General features: G+C 57.2%; 4 protein-coding genes across 7 annotated transcripts; 2 read left to right on the top strand and 2 right to left on the bottom strand.

Moving 5' to 3' along the window:
- The first annotated feature begins 337 nt into the window (after positions 1-337).
- SLC37A4 (solute carrier family 37 member 4) lies at positions 338-7,541 on the top strand. 3 transcript variants are annotated; one of them, XM_055133168.1, is made up of 10 exons: positions 338-395; positions 1,433-1,741; positions 2,471-2,703; positions 3,016-3,259; positions 3,779-3,937; positions 4,150-4,235; positions 5,321-5,434; positions 5,570-5,635; positions 6,035-6,173; positions 6,262-7,541. In XM_055133168.1, the coding sequence occupies exons 2-10, from the start codon at positions 1,594-1,596 to the stop codon at positions 6,426-6,428; spliced, it is 1,356 nt and encodes a 451-aa protein (XP_054989143.1). In that variant the 5' UTR covers positions 338-395; positions 1,433-1,593; the 3' UTR covers positions 6,429-7,541. The 3 variants fall into 3 exon arrangements, with proteins under 3 accessions (XP_054989143.1, XP_004604798.1, XP_004604797.1); XM_004604741.2 differs by lacking the exon at positions 5,570-5,635; XM_004604740.2 differs by lacking the exon at positions 338-395 and having other exon boundaries at positions 411-1,741.
- Positions 7,542-7,676: 135 nt separating this feature from the next.
- On the bottom strand, positions 7,677-10,553 carry TRAPPC4 (trafficking protein particle complex subunit 4). Its single transcript, XM_004604739.2, has 5 exons — positions 10,316-10,553; positions 10,040-10,214; positions 9,143-9,246; positions 8,573-8,699; positions 7,677-8,019 (listed from the first exon to the last, which is right to left on the bottom strand). The coding sequence occupies exons 1-5, from the start codon at positions 10,488-10,490 to the stop codon at positions 7,941-7,943; spliced, it is 660 nt and encodes a 219-aa protein (XP_004604796.1). The 5' UTR covers positions 10,491-10,553; the 3' UTR covers positions 7,677-7,940.
- Positions 10,554-10,715: 162 nt separating this feature from the next.
- On the top strand, positions 10,716-13,489 carry RPS25 (ribosomal protein S25). Its single transcript, XM_004604738.2, has 5 exons — positions 10,716-10,957; positions 11,169-11,264; positions 12,204-12,387; positions 13,240-13,338; positions 13,441-13,489. The coding sequence occupies exons 1-4, from the start codon at positions 10,955-10,957 to the stop codon at positions 13,332-13,334; spliced, it is 378 nt and encodes a 125-aa protein (XP_004604795.1). The 5' UTR covers positions 10,716-10,954; the 3' UTR covers positions 13,335-13,338; positions 13,441-13,489.
- Positions 13,451-18,627, bottom strand: CENATAC (centrosomal AT-AC splicing factor). 2 transcript variants are annotated; one of them, XM_004604737.2, is made up of 11 exons: positions 18,455-18,627; positions 18,166-18,329; positions 17,788-17,886; positions 15,649-15,715; positions 15,513-15,575; positions 15,198-15,259; positions 14,878-14,983; positions 14,405-14,435; positions 13,929-14,018; positions 13,719-13,851; positions 13,451-13,638 (listed from the first exon to the last, which is right to left on the bottom strand). In XM_004604737.2, the coding sequence occupies exons 1-11, from the start codon at positions 18,572-18,574 to the stop codon at positions 13,581-13,583; spliced, it is 993 nt and encodes a 330-aa protein (XP_004604794.2). In that variant the 5' UTR covers positions 18,575-18,627; the 3' UTR covers positions 13,451-13,580. The 2 variants fall into 2 exon arrangements, with proteins under 2 accessions (XP_004604794.2, XP_054987320.1); XM_055131345.1 differs by having other exon boundaries at positions 18,166-18,293.
- Positions 18,628-20,441: the final 1,814 nt, after the last annotated feature.

Here is a 20,441-nt window from a genome sequence, read left to right as displayed (position 1 = left end):
AGGGCACACTAAGTACATCGAGAACCCGGAGTTAGAATTTCGGGTGTAGTCCAGTGCCAGGTTCCAGCGTTTTCCTCTGCCCCTGGGAGGTGGAGGGTTACCTGGGGCTCAGGCCCGATCCCTAAGTACTCTTAGTTTTAATTCTGTCCCCAACACTGCTGATTGTGTCTAATGAGAATAGCCTGCCTCTCTCACAGGAAGGCCCTCTGAACAGTTCGAGGCGAGCCCAGCCCGAAGGGGCGCTATCTCCCCCAGCCCTGCGCGCCCCGTGGGCAGCTGAGTCCAACCCTGGGCCGGGCACGGCTCTCCCGGGGGCGGGGTTTTCACGGGCCCCGCCCCGGACCCGCGCATGCGCCGACGCGGTGCCGGCGATTCCGGCGCCCGCCTGGGTGCAGGTAGGAGCCGTGTGCGGGGGAGGGCAGCTGCGTGAGAGCCGCCCGGCAGGGCCACGCTCGGGTCTGGAGGCTCCCGGCTTGGCGAGCCCCAGCTTCCGATGCAACCCGGGGCTGTGCCTGCGACTGCTTCTTGCGGGGCCGGGGCGTCTATTCCCGGGTCTGGGGGTCGCACTGAGCAGCGCACGCTTCCTTAGGGTGGCTCGGCACCTCCGGCTCCGCACCTCCGGCTCCTGCTCCCGGCCCCGCGGGGTGCCTGTCCGAGTCCCGAGCTCTGGGTAGCCCGAGGACACCGGGCTGGGCAGGTGCCGAGCGAGAGCGCCGCCTCGCCCTCCCCCTTCTCGCCGGGCTGAGCCGCTGCGGAGGCGCCTCTGCTCCAAGTGCTTTCCCAACGCGTGCAAAAGCCGCGGGCGTGGGACCGGCAAGCGGGGCGCCCGGGCACTGCCGCCTGCACTCCGCCCTGCAGCCCCCAGCCCGCCCGCCTGGAGCCCTCGTTGACGTCACAGAGTAAAGGGGACCGGAGGCGGCCCCAGTGACCCCACCCCCCGCCCTAGTCCGGCTTTCAGGGTAGCCCTGTGGGGCTGCGGTCCGAGACGGTTCCTCTCTGACAATAAAGCGTCCTCCCCGCTTGTGCTAAGCACTGGGAGTAAAAAGGGGCTTGAGGTCAACTGCAAAAAAAGAATTGCAAGTGGGGTGTTGGCGGGTGTTGGCCAGTTTGTGCAGACACTCACCAGCACCTCCTGCAGGCGGGGCCCAGCCGCTAGGGCTCCCAGGGATGAATGAGAAGTTGGGGTGAAGAAGCTGTCTGGAGAGAGCAGCTCTGCTTCTGTCCCACCCCGTTCCCTCCCCTGGGCGCCTGCAGGAGAAGTAATTAGGTTGAGCTTTTAATCACCGCTGTGGCAGGCAAGGAAAAGGGAAGGCAGGGGGCCACAGGGTCCGCCCCTGTTTCTAGGTGCCTTCCTCTGGGAGCCCCTGCAGGCCCCCCAAGCGTGGCTATCAGTAACCTGTTTTCTCATCTCTCGGGACACTGGGTTCCCTAGGAGCTGCCCCCGGCTTAATGATTGCCCAGAGGTGGCTATAAAGAGAGGCCGTGCAGCGGAGGGCACCAGGAACGCCTAGCTCAGCAGATCTGGGTCCCGCGGAGCAGCGGGAGAGGGAGCTGGGAGCAGAGGCTCGGCGACCGAGCGGGCCTGGCGGCACCATGGCAGCCCAGGGCTATGGCTACTATCGAACTGTCATCTTTGCGGCCATGTTCATCGGCTACAGCCTGTACTACTTCAACCGCAAGACCTTCTCCTTTGTCATGACCTCTCTGGTGCAGGAGATCTCTCTGGACAAGGATGACCTGGGTGAGCCCCGGAGGGTGGCTCTGGTGAAATGAGCGCCGGTGGCCACAAGGAGGGAGGGTCTGGATTCAGCTGGGCCGGGGCCTGGGGTGCCCATGTGATCCATGGGTGGGGGTGGAGCAGTGTGCTAGGACAGGTTCTCTGCAGGCCGGAAGAAGGCTGGTTGCTTTTTTGAGGGCTTATGATGCCTGTGAGAATCCCGAGGACCACTGTGGGTTCTGGGTGTACTGAGGGGGGCTGAGCCGTGTCCGTAGCCGGGTGTGTGAGTGCTGGTATGAGCACTGGTGTGGTTGGAGGTGAGGTGAGGTTGGCACATAACACCCCAAGGCTTCCCAGGGAAAACCTGGTCCTCGGCTCCCACACCAGCCCTCACTATTTGGCGAGGGATTAACAGGTGTCAGAGCCCCAGGTTGGCCTGCAGAGGAGATAGATGTGACTCCTCGGGAGAGGAGGTGCTTGGTCCCCACCCTGATGGCCCCTTGGCAGCTGCAGCTGGCACTCTCAGCTGGCACCCTCGGGAGGCTGAAAAGTCATAGGTCAGCCCAAGGCTACCGCTACGGAGAGGACTGACTCAAAAACAAGCCTCAGGCTGCCAGCCCAGGCTCCTCCGCCCTGTCTCAGACCGAGCTGGCACCTCGGCACACCTGCTTGCCACCTTCCCCCATTTCTCCGGCACCTTGGCCCTGACCCTAACTCCCCAGGGGTCCTTCCCCTTGCTCCCCGCCCCCCCAGGCCTCATCACCAGCAGCCAGTCGGCAGCCTACGCCATCAGCAAGTTCGTGAGCGGGGTGCTGTCGGACCAGATGAGCGCCCGTTGGCTCTTCTCCTCGGGGCTGCTCCTGGTCGGCCTGGTCAACGTTGCCTTCTCCTGGAGCTCCACCGTGTCCATCTTCGCAGTCCTCTGGTTCTTCAATGGCCTGGCACAGGGCCTGGGCTGGCCCCCGTGCGGGAAGGTCCTGCGGAAGGTGAGTGGCCCCTTCCCAGTGTGGGTGGATAGTTCTGGGTGGCCTCGGGGATGATCACGGCATGTACGGGAGCACCAGCACCCCTCACCCGCCCAGAGCCGCCCAGCCGCCTGGTGAATGCCAGCCCAGGATATTTTAGGAGCCTGAATGGGGTGGGATCGGGTGGCCGAGGAGTGCGGCCTTGCCAACCTGCTCCTCCTTGGAGCACTGCTACCCCATCAGGGGAACTCCGGGTCTTCATCCCACACTGACCCCCCGCCACCCCCCACTGGATGCGGGCTGGGCACCCACTCTGCGTCCATGTGCCCGCAGTGGTTTGAGCCGTCGCAGTTTGGCACGTGGTGGTCCGTCCTGTCCACCAGCATGAACCTGGCGGGGGGGCTGGGGCCCATCCTGGCCACAGTGCTGGCCCAGAGCTACAGCTGGCGCAGCACACTCGCCCTGTCGGGGGCGCTGTGCGTGCTCGTCTCCTTCCTCTGCCTCATGCTCATTCGCAACGAGCCCGCTGATGTCGGCCTCCGCAACCTGGACCCCACACCCTCCAAGGGCAAGCCAGGTAAGCCCCCCAGGCCGGCCCTGGAGGAGGGGGTTCAAAGATTATTGGGCAGTTTTCCTACTTTTTTTGGGGGGGATGGGCACACCAGCTGTGCTCAGGGTTCACTCCTGGCTCTGCACTCAGAGGTCACTTCTGGCTGGGCTCAGAGGGACCAGCTGGGATGTTAGGATTCGAACCCATGTTGGCCACGTGCAAGACAAATGCCCTCCTGGTTGTCCTATTGCCCCTGCTTATTGGGCAGATTTTTCTTGAGGACTGGGAAAGTGTGTGGTTTGCCAGTGACTCCAGCCCAGCCAGGACCAGACACTCCTGCTGCCTTCCAGGCATCTGTCCCATGCCCTGGGCCTCAGTTTCTCCTCCCGCCTGGAGGGTGGTGGTGAAGGGAAGAGGGCAGGGCCAAGGGTGAGGGGACACCTTTCTGCTCACCCCTGGCTTGGGCGGGTGAACTCTGTCCCTGGGGCTGGTTAATGAGTGGTGGGGGCCCCTGCGCTGCACCTGAATCCGCCCTCCTCCTGCCAGGCTCCCCGAAGGAAGAGAGCACCCTTCAGGAGCTGCTGCTGTCCCCCTACCTGTGGGTGCTCTCCACCGGCTACCTGGTGGTTTTTGGGGTGAAGACCTGCTGTACTGACTGGGGCCAGTTCTTCCTCATCCAGGAGAAGGGGCAGTCGGCCCTCGTGGGTGAGGTGGATGGGAGGCAGGGCGGGAAAGCAGCGCAGGCTTCTCTGTACCCCTCCTTCCCTGTGACCGAGCACCCCCCCCCCACCCCTGGCAACTCTGGCTGGCTGTCCCCTGCGGGACCCGGCACCTCTCTGGGTTTCAGCCACGCTTGGGCGACTCCAGTCGATAACCGCGCCCCCTTCTCTCCCCTCCTCCCACCCTCCTCACTGCAGGTAGCTCCTACATGAGCGCCCTGGAAGTCGGGGGCCTTGTGGGCAGCATTGCCGCGGGCTACCTGTCGGACCGGGCCATGGCAAAGGTGAGCGGGCGCAGGATGACACTCAGGAGGGCCCATTACCATCTGCCCAGCCTTCTTGGGTAGGGCTGGGAGAGCTGGGGTGAGGTGGGAGAGATCACGGGGTGCCCTTTGCTAGGAATGTGGAGACAGGGCTTCTGAGAAAAGGATCATGATTATTATTCTTTTGTCTGTTTGTTTTTGGGCCACAGTACCCAGTGGTACTCAGGGCTTATTCCTGGCTCTGCACTCGGGACCATGTCTGGTCGATAAGCAAATGCCCCACCTGCTGTACCGTCACTCCGGCCCTTGATTATTATAATTTTTTTTTTCTTTTTGGGTCACGCCAGGCGATGCTCAGGGGTTACTCCTTCCAAGCTTTGTACTTGGGAATTACTCCTGGCGGTGCTCTGGGGACCATATGGGATGCCAGGGATCAAACCTGGGTCAGCTGCATGCAAGGCAAACGCCCTACCCGATGTACTATCGCTCTGGCCCGATCATTGTGATTCTTAATGTGGTGCCAAGGATCCAACTTGTGGCTCCACTTTTTTTTTTCTTTTTGGGTCACACCCAGCGATGCCTGGGAGCTACTCCTGGCTTTGCACTCAGGAATTACTCCTGGCAGGGACCATATGGGATGCTGGGAATAGAACCCAGGTCAGCCACATGCAAGGCAAATTCACTATCCGCTGTACTATGACTCCAACCCCTCGTGGCCCCACTTATGTAAGTGCTGTGTGGCCGAGTCACATCTGCAGCAGTCACTCCCAGCGTGCTGGATCCCTGATCTCCCACACGTAGAACCGTCTGTGAAGGCCAAGGGCCTTCCACTGTTCCAGCCCAGATCTTTCAGGCATGTGGACTTTCCAGAAGCCCCAGGAAACTGGGGCGGGGAGGGGCTGATCACAGCCAGCCAGCATGTGTCCCTGTCATGCCGCAGGTGGAGAAATGGATGTGCTGGAGCCTGGCCCTGGGCTTCCCTGTCCGAGAACTGGGGGTCAGGGGATTGCCAAGGCCCTGTCCACAGAGACCGAGGGTGGGGGTGTGCTGCTGCCTCAGGGCCTCATGTTGCTTTTGGGGGGGCCGGGGGGTTGTCATGTCTGCAGGCTGGTCCGTCCGTCTATGGGAACCCCCGCCACGGCCTGCTGCTATTCATGATGGCTGGCATGGCCGTGTCCATGTACCTCTTCCGGACAACTGTGACTGGGGACGTCCCCAAGGTGAGGAAGAAGGCCTGGCCGGCAGCTGTGGACCCCGGTGCCATGCTCTGCCCCCAGCTGCGGGAGCTCGGTGTCTCCCTTTCGGCCCGGCTGCCCCGCCACTCGGCCTGGTGCTCCTCTCTTCCTGTGCTCTAGGATGCTGCGCTCTGGACTCCGGCTCTCCGCCCTCTCGCTGAGCTCTCAGGCTTTACAGAGCACGAGGTGCTTCTCTGTTTCCATCCTGGTTTGTCTCTCCTTCGTCCTGTCCCCTCTGCTGGCCCACCGCCTCTGCTGCTGGTGAAATCCTGCCTTTTCCTTCTTCACACACCTGCACAGACCCTTGGGTTGGTCCAGGGGGCTCCCTATCCTCACACTTTGGGGAGTGGTCTTTATGGTCTCCTTATTCCAGTTCTTTCTTCCTGCGGGCCATATGACGTTTTTTCTTGCATTTTTGGGGGCCATGCCCAGCAGTGCTCAGAGGAGGGTGCAGTGCTGGGGATGGAACCCAGGGCTCCCGCATGCGAAGTGCGACTCCGACCTGGAGCATCTACCCGAAAAGCCCTCCTCTCTACCCCGCCACCCCCGCCGCCGTGCTAACCACTACCCTGCACGACCTTGCAGCTCTGGATCCTCATACTGGGAGCTGTGTTTGGCTTCTCCTCCTACGGTCCCATCGCCTTGTTCGGAGTTATCGCCAATGAGAGTGCCCCTCCCAACCTGTGTGGCACTTCCCACGCCATCGTGGGACTCATGGCCAATGGTGAGTGGTGCCCCCACGTCTCTACCTCCCCCCACGGGTGCCTGAAGCACCAAAGGCTCCCCCGTGACAGGCCCATCTCCCCCGACAGTGGGCGGCTTCCTGGCGGGTCTGCCCTTCAGCACCATCGCCAAGCACTACAGCTGGAACACGGCCTTCTGGGTGGCCGAAGTGACCTGCACAGCCTGCACCGTGGCCTTCTTCCTCCTTCGGAACATCCGCACCAAGATGGGCCGCATCCCCAAGAAAGCCGAGTGAAGCGAGGGCGCGTTCCAGGACATGCATTTCCCCTGCACAGTGCTGGGGCTGCCCTGGCCAGCTCGGAACCTTCCGCTTGCCCTTTCTGAAGTTATCAGTGGCTTAGGAGGCCCCGGCTGCCCGTCTTAAGCGCTATTTAAATGACCGCCTTTGTACTCAGACTCCACTAGCTCCTATTTTTTGCCTTTAGAGGCAGGAGTTTTTGTGGTCAGGGAGTCTTCCTTTCCCTCCTCCCCGCCTGGGGTGAAGGTTCTGCTGTGGCAGGTTCTGGGGGCCCCAGCTTTGACCCTAAGGCCTCTCAGTTGGGGGCCCCTGCTAGAGCCAGTCCCCCACCTCCCCACTCCAGGGCCTGAGGTCACTCACCAGTGCCCTGTGTTCAGCAGGGGGTAGAGGTACCAGGGTAGGGTGACTTGTTATAGATTAAAACTAGATTTGATACTAAACACTGCCAGGAAGTCCTTCTTTCAACAGGGGTACTGGAGGCCAGGCAGCTTTGGAAAGTCCCTTCAGTACCTGTTTCCCCAAAAGAGAGGCCCGGCTTCCAGGAAGGACAAAGAACTTCTACATTTTGGTTTGGAGCCTCACTAGGTGCTTGGAGGCCTCTCCCAGCTCTGCCCTGCGTGCGTGTGCGGCCAGGGATCCACCGGGCTCCTTTGAGTACAGAACACCTCTAGCCCTACATTAGCCCTTCCCCATGCAGTCTCCTTGCCTTCTCGACATCATCTAAATCAGGACTCAGCCTCTTCACCTGTGCACACGGTGAAGCACGCATACACCCTAGGGCAGAGGCCGTCAGTCAGAATCCAGGCGGTAGAATGGTGCTTTTCCATCTTCCTACACCCGCACTGCCCACAGAGCCCAATGCTGCTGCTGTCAGTGGCCCTTACAGGCCACAGGCTGACCAGAGGGAGGAGGCAGCGCTCCCAGCTCACTGCTGGTGCTGGTAGAAAGTGTGGTTCAGACGGAAGCTGTCGGTGATGAACCTGTACATCTGGGACCCAGCGTCTTGCCAAGTCCCTTGTTTGCAGTAGAACATTCCCCGTAGGCGGGGAGAATAGAGGTGGGTAAGTGGGCATGTCTGGCTGTGGTCACCCCCCCAGACAGATCCTAGAGCTGGATTCAAGGCATCATGCTCAAGTATTTAGTTTCTACTAAAAACATAGGATCTCACTTTCCCAGAATTCCCTTCTGGCTCTTGCCTCCCCTCCCAAGCCTTTCCTAACCACGCCACAAGTTAGGACAGCGATACGGAGATGAAAGGGATATTTATTACACATGGCGCACGAGGGCCTGCCTCGTCATAAATAAAGCTGTACAGAGAGAAAGCAGGCCCAGGACAGATGTAAGTGGGGGTATGGAGGTTAAGGCGCAGGGACTCAGCACGGCATCAGCTCAGCATCTTCCCAGTTTCAAGCAGACTAATGCAGTGGCTAGAGTCTCCCTCAGTGGCAGCGCAGGACCACCACATCAGGACTCCACAGGACGCGGGTGCAGGGCTCACTGCTGGTTCAGCTATGAGCCAGGTCCAAAAGTTCCAGCCTTCTCTGCCACCTCCAGGGCTAACTTCAGGTTCTGGTCAAATAGCTCGCACCTAGATCAAGCCCAGGAGGAACCGTTCAGAACAGAGGTTGAGGCCCAAGGCTCTTTCCTACTGAGAGTGCAGAAGCAGAGCCAGTGAAAACTGCTCTGGCATGAACTTCAAGGCAAGTCCCCCCTCCTGCCCCAAAAAGAATGAGATAGTACAGGGGTGACAGTGAACGGATGGGCGCGCGTGCAGTAACCCCAGTTACTCCATGGTCCTGAGTACCACTGGACGCAGCTCTCCTTCCTCCCCACCCCTGGAAAAAATCTAATCATTTTTGTTTTAAGATACAAAACTATTACACTTCCAAATGATTCTGAGGCAGTGGAGAGGGGTCAAGGAGGCTTGGTTAGGGGCCAGAGCAATAGCACAGCGGGTAGGGCGTTTGCCTTGCACGCGGCCGACCTGGGTTCGATCCCCGGCATCCCATATGGTCCCCCAAGCACTGCCAGGAGTAATTCCTGAGTGCAAAGCCAGGACTAACCCCTGAGCATCACTGGGTGTGACCCAAAAAAAAAAAACAAGGAGGCTTGGTTAGTCTCTGGGCCACGGGCCAACCTACCTGATGGGCATTTCCAGGGAATAGAATGGATTCTTGAGTGCAAAGTCTGAGTAAATCTCATAGATCTTTCGGAGGAGGGAATCTATTCCAGCTTGCCGAGGATCTGCTAGAACCACAAACTTAATCCCTGCAGAAGAGCCACCAAACATTAGCCCGTACTCAAGGCACCTGCCTAAGCTGGTTTATATTTTATTCTTCTTGCTACATAACACAGAAAAAGGAAGACTAAATAATTTGGGGGTCCTTCTGCAGGAAGTGCCCAGTAGGGGATACTTTAGTTTTCCAACTCCTGCATTAAGGAGGTGTAGTGCTGGCACTTAGGCACCAAAGGCCATTTCTGATTACTCTTAAGTTTGAAATTCATTTCAGAACAGAACCTTCCAAAATGTATTGCTCCAGACAATACCATTTAGATGAGCTGTATCTACACACAGAGTACCAAACGGGGCATGCCAGGAGGCAGGGACAAAACTAGCGTCAAATTAAATTTTGGCTGTTTGGAGTTACAAGACCAATCGATATGTCCATGCAGTTCTCCCGTGACACCCCCGGTGCCTCCCCAGGGCTCACCGGTCAGAGTCTGGAAGCAGTGCAACTTGAACGCATCAGTCTCCAACATCTCAATGCCCGAGCTGCCCTGTTCCGGTGACAGCTGGGAGCCAATCGCGAAGAGCCTATTTGCAAAGGAGGGGGGATCAGGGGTTACACCTGGCTCTGCTCGGGGCCCATATGTGGTCCAGGGGATCTAAAAACATGGTCAGTCACATTCAAGGCAAGCACTTTAAGATGATGCCAATGAGTGTGTGTGGGGGTGGGAGGAGGCGGAATAAAAGAAAAAAAACATTTTGAGTTTCTGTTTTGGGCTCACACTTGATTGCTCAAGAAAGAGTTCAGGGTGACTCCCAGCAGTGCTCAGAGAACCACGAAGCTCTGAGAACTGAACACTGAGCCTCTCAAATGCAAGGCAAGTGCTCTGGCACGGAGCCACATCCCTGACCCTCCCAGGTCTATTAAGGGGCCAACGCTTCTCATAAAGGAGGTTGAGTTCTGCTGAACAGTTCACGTGAATCCCGAGTCCCTCAGAGAATCACAAAACGGTCAACGTTGAAGCTGAGAACGTGGGGATCGAGCAACAGCACAGAGGGCAGGGCATCGCCTTGTATGACCAAAACCAGCCAAAAATAAATAAAGCACTGAGGGATGGTGGGGGCACGACCCGTGGTGCTCTGTGATCAGACACTGCTGGGGACGGTGCGGGCGGCGACGGCCGCGTGTAAGGCAAGCGCCTGAACACTTGTACTCCGGTCCCCAAGTTTTTCTTAACACAGACCGTGCCACTGACATGGAACCATGACACCTGCGAGCCCGGCCTCTCGGGGCACTGCCCGCACGGCGCACTGACCACCGTAGCCTACGAGCCCAGTGCAAGCTGGAGGGGCAACTAAGGAAGGGTTGGGGGGGACTCACGAGTGGAACATGGAGGCCAACATGAGCTTCTCATTGGAGGTGAGGCGGGGTCGGCCGAATCGGATGGACACCGGGTAATTGCTGGGGTTGGCCAGGTACTCCAGAACCTCCTTCCCGTCGGCCGTGTATTTGCCGTTCACGTCCGAACCATTGATGGCCAGCACGGCGTGGCCCACTGCAGCGGGGAGGCGAGGGGCGAGGGGTGAGCCGAGCCCCCGGCGCCCCCGGCCCACTTCCGCCGCCCGGGCCCGCCCCCCGGCCCCGCGCCCAGCCCACCCCGGATGCCGTCGCGCTGGCCGAAGGCCACCAGCACACGTTCATCGTGTAACTTGAGGAGCAGGTCGAGGGGGTAACTGAAGGTTTTCTCCGCCTCGGCCCGCGGCGCGTAGCTGTCCAACTGGTAAATAAGGCCGCCCGCTTTGTTGACCACATACACGCTAAAAATCGCCATCGCTGCTGCCGGGTGCGGGGACCGCTCGGCTCGGCCCCGGCCGCCCCGCCCGGCCCCGGAAGCGCTGTCAGGGAATCGCCCCGCCCCGGAAGCGCTGTTCGGGAGCCGCCCGCCCCCTGCCCGGCGCGCGTGCGCACTGGGAGACCACCGCACGCGCGGCAGTCACTTGGCAGGACTTGATACATTTTCCCGTCGTCCTTTCCCTTTCTCAGAGTCAGGGAAGGGCTACGTGTGAGAGAGTGCTTCGCGACCAGAGGCAACGTCCCACGCGGAGCCCGCGGGAGCGAGTCGGAAAGGGGGCGCTCTCGGCCCTGCCACTGCACTTCCGGAAGAGGGGCCCGCCCCTTGCCCCGGAAGTTCTTGCCGCGAGACGAGGTTTCTGGGCCGGGTGGGCAGTGCGGCTTCCTTTTTGTCCGACATCTTAGCGCGGTTGCGGTGCTGGCTGCTGCTCTCTGAGCTTCGCCATGGTGAGTGCGGGAGGCGAGGCCGCTGGGGCATGGGGAGCGGGCGGATGCGAGCGCGATTCCGCGGCGGCCCCGGGGGGGTCCCGCGGAGCTGCCGGGCGGCTTCTCGCGCGGCCGTGGCCTCTCCCATGTGCTCCGGGGCTGGCGGCGGGGACGGGCGGCGCGGCGCGGCGCCCCGGCCTGGCCTCATCCTGCTTCTCCTCGTCCGTTACAGCCTCCCAAGGACGACAAGAAGAAGAAAGATGCCGGAAAGTCGGCCAAGAAAGACAAAGACCCCGTGAACAAGTCTGGGGGCAAGGCGAAAAAGAAGGTAGGAGACACTCCGCCCGCTGATGGGGCGCGGGGGCCGGTTCTTTTCTCTTTGGGCCAGGGAGCGGGTCCTTAGAGCGGCTGTCTTTCGGCGGTGTCGGGGTTCGAACCCAGGCCTCGCGTGGGGCCGAGCTTTCAGCCTCCGCGCCGCGTCCCGGTCCACAGACGGCGTTTAAAGTTACGGGGTCCGCTCAGGTCCGTGTTTACGGTCTTGGAACTTGGTTGGGTTTTCTCTCCGCCTTGCAAAGGGGCAGTCCATACCGCTTGCATGTAAAGGGCTCTGCCGGCCCCTGCCACCGTACTTTAATTATGCTTACGTTTCTTACAGTTACTGCATTCTTTTTCCTGTTACTCTTTTTTGTTAGTAATTGGGTCACATCTGGTGGGCCTGGGGCTTATGCTGGCGGGCACGGGAATCGAGCTCGGGTTGGCCCTGTACAAGGCAAGAGCCATTACCATTGTACTTTATTTCAGGCCATACATTTTTGTGCATTTTGTCTTTTTGGTCGGTTGGGGATACACCGGGTGGTGTGCAGGGCCTGCTCTTGACTTGTGCTCGTGAGTGATCCCCAGCTGTGCTCTGGGGGGGATTGGGGTGGTGGGGTGTCGACCCTGTTCAAGGCAGGTGCTGTTGCATATGCATCTCTGATCACCCCAGTGATACTTGTAATTGTGCCCATGTGGCTCATCCTATATTCCAATTTTATCAGAAGTTTTTCAAAAATTGAGTCTCAAATGCTGTTGGTGGTCTCGTAAGTCACGACTCTCATTGTTTCTGTGGACGTGTGCAGTCTTGCTCAGTCTCCGGAGTTGGGTGATTTTCCATGGGTCTGGCGGGAGTCTGCTTCTGTTGAGGGTTTGGGGTTTGTCTGGCCTGTTGCTGTAGAGCGTGATTTCGCCAGGACTTATATCTTTCCCCCCCTTTTGTTTGTGTGAGCAGAAGTGGTCCAAAGGCAAAGTTCGGGACAAGCTCAATAACCTCGTCTTGTTTGACAAAGCCACCTACGACAAGCTCTGCAAGGAAGTCCCCAACTATAAGCTTATCACCCCTGCTGTTGTGTCTGAGAGGCTGAAGATTCGGGGGTCCTTGGCCAGAGCTGCCCTTCAGGAGCTCCTTAGTAAAGGTGAGAGGGGTTTCTGCAGCCCAGCTGCTGGCCAGGGCAAGAGAGGTCTTGCTTCAGCTGCAAATGTCCTGGTTCACACTCCCGCCTCCCCCCTGTGCTGGGGCTCACATTCAGGTTTCATTGCACATAGGGGACCATAACGTAATTCTAGTCTAATGTGCGATTAAGAGACCAGTTATAAAATTGGCCTAACAAGACCTTAAAGATTTGTTATTAACATGTTTAGGTCTCTCTTTTTGCTTTTTGGGTCACTCCTGGTTCTGTACTCGGGAATTACCCCTGGCAGTGCTCAGGGGACCATAAGGGATGCTGGGAATAGAACCTGGGATGGCTGCATGCAAGGCATATGCCCTACCCACTATGGTATCGCTCCCGCCACAAATATGTTTAGGTCTTAAGATCTTGTTTTGTCTATTTCTGACCTGACATGTATGAAAGTAGAAATACTCTGGGCTCTCTAGTGCCCAATTCTGCAGGTGTGTTGGGGGTTTCTCCTGACTTGGGCACAGTCTGGGGGTATGTGCCCTCAGTGCAGGGCCAGCAAAGGGAGGGATGCTCAGACTGACTCTTGGCTGGCCTGGCCCCAGTGCCCAGAGCAGGATGGGTCCTGCCAACTGGTCATATATATGCTCCTTTTCCCCTGGCGATTGCAAGTAAAACTTGCCGATAACCCCGCACTCCTCACTACTGTGTAAAGAGAGCATTCAGTGACAGCGGGTGTGGGTGGGTGGGTGACAGCCCTACCCAGGTCGTGAGCCCAGTTTAGAGGTGGACAGGCAGCTGAGAAGAGCACTATGGTGGGCAGACCACGAGTATCTTTGCATGCCACGCCAAAACCTTCTTTATCCACAGGACTTATTAAGCTGGTTTCAAAGCACAGAGCTCAAGTAATTTACACCAGAAACACCAAGGGTGGGGACGCCCCAGCTGCAGGGGAAGATGCGTGAGCAGGTGAGAGCTGTGAGAGCAGCGTCTTGGAGAATAGGGTGGGAGGGGCCATCCCTTTGAAAGACTCAGTGGTTCCTGATAATTTTTTTTTGTTTTTCTGAACAGGTCCCAACTGTACATTTTGGAAAATAAAAACTTTATTAAGTCAAATAAATGGATGTGTGTGTTTCTTCAGCAAGGTAACAGCATGTGTGTGGATTTTGTGGGCTTTGAATCTTGAGGTGACCAGGGCTGTCAGGATACCATTAGCTCTTCTTGTCCGACTGTTTGTTCCTTGCTGCAGCTTCAGTTTTGAACTGATGCCTGAAAGGGAAGAATGGAATGAGGGCTGCGAATTCTGGGGGTGGGGGGTGCTGGGTCTGTGTGGGGCTCTGCTTGCTTACCTTGACTGCCAGCGCCGCCCATTGTTCCAGACTCGCCCAAAAGAGGGCAGCCAGCCTGTGCCTGTGCTGGAACTGTGGTCAAAGTTGGCCCCGACTCGATCCGGGGGCAGTTTCTTTAATTTCTGCTTCTCCTCTAAATCAGTGAATATATTGTGAATTGTTTGTAAAAGAAGAGTAAAGACTCACACACATTCTCTTTGATTTACTTACTTTCTTTAAGAAACTCTTCATAGGAGGGCCCTATTTGTTGGCTCTTGGAGCAGTGCTCCTCATCTTGGACCATCCAGGGTGGTGTAGCACCTTGAAGACAGCAGAAAGTACAAAGGAAAGCTATTGAGTGATGTGCCCAGGAGGAAAAAAGTGGTGTGGGGGACTAACCTGGGTTGGCCACATGAAAGGCAAGCACCCTCCCTGCTGTACTGTCTGGCCCCCTTTGTTAGCTGTGGGGTGCCACCTGCAAGACTAGGGTTGCCTCAGTGCCTTTGCCTGAGGCACGCTTGCTGTGGGAAGCCAAGTTCTCTGCATCTTCAATGTAAGTGTTCAGGATATAAGCTCTTCACAACACTGTTGTTCAGATCAACTTCCTGTAGGGACAAGCAGCCCCTGCAATGACCCTCTGCCTGGTCTAGTGCCACAGCCTGAGGCTATGTGGCTGTTCATTAAAGGTGCCTCACCAGGGACCTCACCTGAGTGGATGTTGCCAACACCTGGTGTGTCCTGCAGTAAGAAACGGAGGGAAACTAGTTAGAGCGGAGAGCTGATACAAGTCCTTGCAACTAGGGAGGAAGCCAATTTGAAATGTTAGAAGAGCCTGTCTTAAATCCAAAAGGACTGATTGGTGACAATCCGGGATTTAGGGGTCAAAGATGGGTGCCTGCTGTGCCGTCCCGTTTCCCCCCCCCCCAGCCCCAAACAAGGAGAGTGGGTGATGGGGCTTCTGCTGGCTGGGCACATCGTGGAGAGGAGTGGGAGAAGAATGGTTTCTAGGTGGGACAGGGTTTGACAGGATGTGGCACAGAGTGGCCGGGGCTCTGTACTGGCTCCTGTAAAGGTGTAACTGCATGGTGGACCCATGGGAAGAACTGCTGCAAAGACACTAGGAAAGTCAGGACACGGGCGTCTGAGAACTGAGCAGCTGTAGCCCTTCCCTGGCTGGTACCTGATGGCCAATGAAGGTCAAAGACTGCCCTGCCTCCATCCAATCAAACTCGGGGGCTGCTGGCAGGTCCACACAGGAAGGCTGCTGTGAGGTGGTGGCCATGTGGCTGAAAAAGACAAACTCAACTGGCCAATAATGCCAGTCCCAAGACCCTGTCAAATCATAGACTGCTTCCAGACGGGGAAAGAGAGCTCAGTGGGCCTTTGGCAAGCACAGAGCCTGGCTTCAAGCCACAGGACCACTTGGTACCCAGGTATGGTCCCCAAAACAATGTTCTCACAGATGGTTAAGTCCCCAACATAAGTCCCTGAAAGTCTTACCTATCAATCATCCAGTTTCCAGGTGCCGAAGAGCCCTCTTCTGGGTCTGGAACTGCCTGAGGCTGAGTTCGATTCAGGAAAAATAAACGTGTCTCGGATGCTTAAGAGCCTGCCTACTCCCAGCTCCAGCCCTCCAGAACCCTGCAAATCTTCCTCCCAGCCCCACCCACGTTGTCACGAGCTGCCCCCCAGCGGCCAGTAAGGGAACTGAAGCCCCAGGAAGCACGTAGTCCCTGAGTTGCAGAAGAGCAGGAACTGGGCGAACCAGGATCAGTGGATTTGGATACTGCTCTGGATCCTCCGAGGGAAACCAACCTCTAAGACAGACCGAACCACCTCCTGCCGGCTCTGCTCCACCTCCCGGATCTGAGCTGCCATCTGTGGGAGAGGGGCTGCTTAGAGAGCTGCCAGCTGATGGGGCTGAATCCGTCAGAGGCCTTCCTATAACCACCTGTTTGATCATCTCGTCCTCTTTTTCCTCATAGGAATCCAGACTTTTTACCATGGATTTCTTGAAGCTAAAAAGAGAAAGGTCAAGTCAGCCCAGACCCCAGTCCCTTTGGGAAAATACCTTCAGTCGATCACGACTTTTCAACTCAGAATCACAGTACCTGGGTCTCTCACCCAGATTCACTGTTAACATCCCGCCATGCTGTCTACCCTTGGGTGCTTTCAGGTGTGTGTGTGGGGGGGGGGTCACAGCTGGTGGTACTAGGGATTAAACCCGAGCCTCCCACATATGAAGGTGTGCACCAGTCTTTGGACTGATCCCCTTAGCCCAATCCTCCCTTTTGTTATACACATATTTCCTCTTAGCCAAAACAAAAAGTGTTGGGGGGGAAACAGGGGAATGGAGTGATAGCACAGCAGGTAGGGCATTTGCCTTGCATGCGGCCAACCCGGGTTCAATTCCCAGCATCCTATAGGGTCCCCCTGAGTACTTCCAGGAGTAATTCCTGAGTGCAAAGCCAGGAGTAACCCAAAAAGCCAAATAAAAAAGTGCTGGGGTCAAGCCCAGGTCTCCATGAAGGTACACACTTCACCACTGTCTAGGTCCTGCAGATGCTCTTTGCTTCGGCAACCTGGAGGTGACACATTGTGTGCTGGTGCCAGGGATCTCTGAACAGCAGAGCTGCTGGGATCACACTCGGGCATACATGCCCATACTCAGCATGGAGCATGCTCACAACACCTTTTGCTGCTAAGTTCTCCCTGGGTCTTTAAAGTGCATTTCAGGGGCTGAAGCATCGCCAGGTGTGACCCAAAAAAGCCAAAATAAAGTGCATTTCAGAAAATCATGAGCCAACACTCTGTATATATATATATATATATATATATATATTTTTTTTTTTTTTTGCTTTTTGGGTCACACCCGGCGATGCACAGGGGTTACTCCTGGCTCTTCACTCAGGAATTACTACTGGCGGTGCTCAGGGGACCATATTGGATGCTGCCATTCGAACCCGGGTCAGCCGCGTGCAAGGCAAACATCCTACCCACTGTGCTATCGTTCCAGCCCCACTCTGTATATTTCTGCACACATCAGAGAACAGGAATTATGTACAACCCCATCACCAGACTTCAGGGATGATTCCTTGGGCACTGCAGGGTGGGGCCCCCCAAACCACAACGAATTCAGGGAGGTGGTGTGCCTCAGTGGTTAGACCACTTGCCTTGCATGCATGAATCCCTAGGTTTGATTCCTGGCACCACATGGTCCCAGAAGCAACCCCTGAGCACACTGTGTGGCGTCCTGTCCCACTCCCACCCCACTAAAATACTACCAAGCTGTATCTCTGGTCGCCAGTTCTTTTAGATACTTTTTTTGTTTTTAGGCCCAGTATGGCTATGCTCAAATATGTACAGAGTCACTCCTGATTCTGCTCCAAGATCACTCCTGGCAGTGCTAAGGATCAAATCCGGGTCAGCAGCACCTTACCCACTGTATTTTCTCCACCCATTTAAGTAGCCGCTTATAGTAAACTTTTTGTTTTTGGGCCACATCCAGCGGTGCTCTGGGGTTACTCCTGGTTCTGCACTCAGGTATCACTTCTGGCAGTGTTTGGGGGGCCGTATGTAATGCCCGGGATCGAACTGGAGTGGGCCGTATGCAAGGAAATTGCTCACCCGCTGTGTTATCCCTCTGGTCTCTTACAGTTTTATTACATAAAATTTTCTATTTGTTGGGGCTGGAGTGATAGCACAGCGGGTAGGCGTTTGCCTTGCACGCGGCCGACCCGGGTTCGATTCCCAGCATCCCATATAGTCCCCTGAGCACCACCAGGGGTAATTCCTGAGTGCAGAGCCAGGAGTAACCCCTGTGCATTGCCAGGTGTGACCCAAAAAGCAAAAAAAAAAAAAAAATTCTATTTGTTAAATGCGTTGTAAATCCCACCCCCCAGCTGGATTATAAAACCTCCAAGGAGTCTGTCATCTTTATTTTGTGTTCAGCATGGTGCTTATAATAAACAGCAGGGTGTGTGTGCAGAGACGCCAAGGCTGGAGATCCTTGCCGTGTGGGCAATGAGTAGATGCACCAAACCCAGACCAGAGCATTCACAGTTAGATCACCTTGACAGCAGGCACTGACCGTGTGTAATCCTGCGGGGAGATCAGAAATTTCTCTTTCATCTGGACCGGGGCCTTGTTCTCCCACCAGAACCTATTGGTTGCTTTCCTGTGCTCTGGGCTGTGAAAGGACAGCGAAGGGACAATCTCAGTGCGATCACGGAATGTTCTTTAGCAGGAAGCTCTGAGCACACCAGGTGTGACCCGACCCCTCCCCACCCTCCAAAACAGAGAACTGGGGAGGAGATGAGACGTAACCTGCTTCCCAGGGTCCGTGGGTCCGTGGCAATGCCTAGGGCGACTGAATCCATCGGCTCGCTGGGCCCCCGCCCTAGCATCTGCCCTCCCAGCGGCTGCGGGGCAGTGTGTGGTGGGGGGCTCCCCGGGGGCCGGCTCTCACCTGGCCAGGTGCTCCAGCAGCCCGCCGTGCAGCACCGTCAGGTTGGCGTGGCTCAGGTGCTTCCGCACCTCGCAGCTGCAGCACGGACACCAGCAGCGCCGCTCGTGCTCCGGTACGTACCGCTCCACCTGCGCGGCGCGGACAGCCTTGCGCGCTGCCTCCACCTGGGCGCGGCGGGCACTGAGGGCGGCGGCCAAGGAGGCCCTGGGCGCGCGCCCCCCTCCCCCCGGGCCCTCCCACCCCTCCGGCCTCCCCGGCGGCCCCACCCCATCCCCCGAGAGCTCCGCACCTGGGGCAGCAGCCGCTCCAAAGCCACCTTCAGCTGCCGCTGGTGCTTGTGACTGTAAACGTGCCCGCGACCACAGAAGAAGGTCTGGCGGCACAGCGGACAGCGCTGCGCCGGCGCCATGGCCCGCGTCTGGGTACCCGCGGCCGGCAGCCCGGCCGCCGTCTTCCGGTGACCCCTGAACCCGCGGGGCGGGTCCGCGGCGCCCTGCGCCCCCGCGCTGCGGGCAGGCGTCACTGCAACCTGGGGCCGCGCAGACCGTCCCCACCCCCTCCCGAAGCGCCCCTGTGCGCATGCGCGAGACGGCCAGCTCGGGAGGTGTACCTGCGGGACCCAGGTTCTTTGCAGGATACGTCTTCGACGGTAAAACGTCATCGGCGCAGGGAAGCTGCTCGCCCTGCACGCGGCCGGCCCGGGTTCATTCCCCAGAGCCCTGAGCACTGCTGGGTGTGGCCCCCAAACAAAAATAAAATCGGATGATACTTGGGGCCGGAGAGAAAGGATAGAGGGTCCTTGCTGCTGGTGTGACCACTGCTAAGTTTGGCCCAAAGTCACCCCCATCCGCACACACCTCCCCCCCGCCCTGCAAAGGACAACTAAGAAGAAACCTTTGGTGCTGGTGAACTGGCATCTTTCAGTCTGTGAAATTCCTGACGAGTTCTTTATACATATCTACACCTGTAGAATTTCGTGGGGTTTTTTTTGGGGGGGGATGCTCAGGGGTTACTCCTAGCTCATGCACTCAGGAATTACTCCTGGTGGTGCCCAGGGGGCCATATGGGATGTCGGAGATAGAACCCGGGTTGACTGCATGCAAGGCAAATGCCCTACCCGCTGTGCTATCCCTCGGCCCCTTCGTGTTTGTTTTGAGGACACACCTCAGTGCTGCGGGGCTGCTCCTTGCTCTGTACTGTTCAGGGGTTCCCCCTCCTAAAAGTGCTGCGGAGAAGGTGTGAAGGGGCTGAAACCCCGTCTCCGGCAGGTCAGGCTCTCTCAGCTTGATGAGCTCTCGCTCCACCCCCAAATATTTATTTTACTGGAGTTTTAAAAACTAGGTTATGTAGGGTTTGGCGACATTTTATGAGATGATTCAGTTGGTTACTGAAAATTAAATAGAGTTGGTTCATTGGTTAGTTTTTTTTAATTTTTGGTTTTGGGACCACACCCCAGGGTGCTCAGGACTTGCTCCTGGCTCTGTGCTTAGAGATCACTCCTGGTGGGACTGAGAGGACCATAGGTGGTGCCAGGATCAAACCCAGGCTGGCTGTTGGTTTTTTTTTTGGTTTTGGTTTTTTTTTTTTTTGATAGAGTGACCGGAATATTATGTAAAATAAAGGTGCAGCTGGAGAATCGGACAGAGGTTAAGGTTCTTGCTTTGCATATGGTGGGCGGGCGTCGCCTATGATTCTCTGAGCAGCTCCAGGTGTGGCCCAACCCCCACCCCCACCATAATCAAACTGTGGAGAGGCTAAGTGAATGCCCCCTTAGCTCTTTTTTCTTTTGAGGGGAGGGGTCACACCCAGTGATGCTCAGGGCTTACTCCTGGCTCCGGGCTCAGGAATGACTCCTGGCAGTGCTTGGAGGACTCTATCGAATGGTGGGGATCGAACCCAGCTCAAGCCAGGTGCCCTTCGTGCTGTTCTACCTCTCTGGGCCACTTCCCCTCTCACCCCTTAGCTCTCGTCTGCCCCCCTCCCTCCCCAGATCCCCCTCGTGCTGATGCTCATTCCTCGGTCTCTCAGGAGGCTGGGGAGCACTGGCCTTTGTCTTCGCTGCTTCTCCTCCTTCCATGCTTCACGCTTTGTCCAAGCCCTTTCCTAGAGCCCTCAGAGCCTTCTCTTACAGTAAGCTCACTGGAATATTTCCTCTCACTCTTCTCAGGATGTCTGGTATCTGTATGTCCACCCAGAGAGAATCATTTTGAATTTCACTGAACCCTTAGCACACCTAAGGCCTGGCATAGGAAGTGAAAGGGCAAGGTGAGGAGGAG

The sequence above is a fragment of the Sorex araneus genome, chromosome 3 (genome assembly GCF_027595985.1).
Source record: "Sorex araneus isolate mSorAra2 chromosome 3, mSorAra2.pri, whole genome shotgun sequence".
In the NCBI taxonomy this organism is placed as follows: Eukaryota; Metazoa; Chordata; class Mammalia; order Eulipotyphla; family Soricidae; genus Sorex; species Sorex araneus.
Note: the sequence above shows the minus strand (reverse complement) of the source record. Positions and strands in the feature narration are given on the sequence as shown.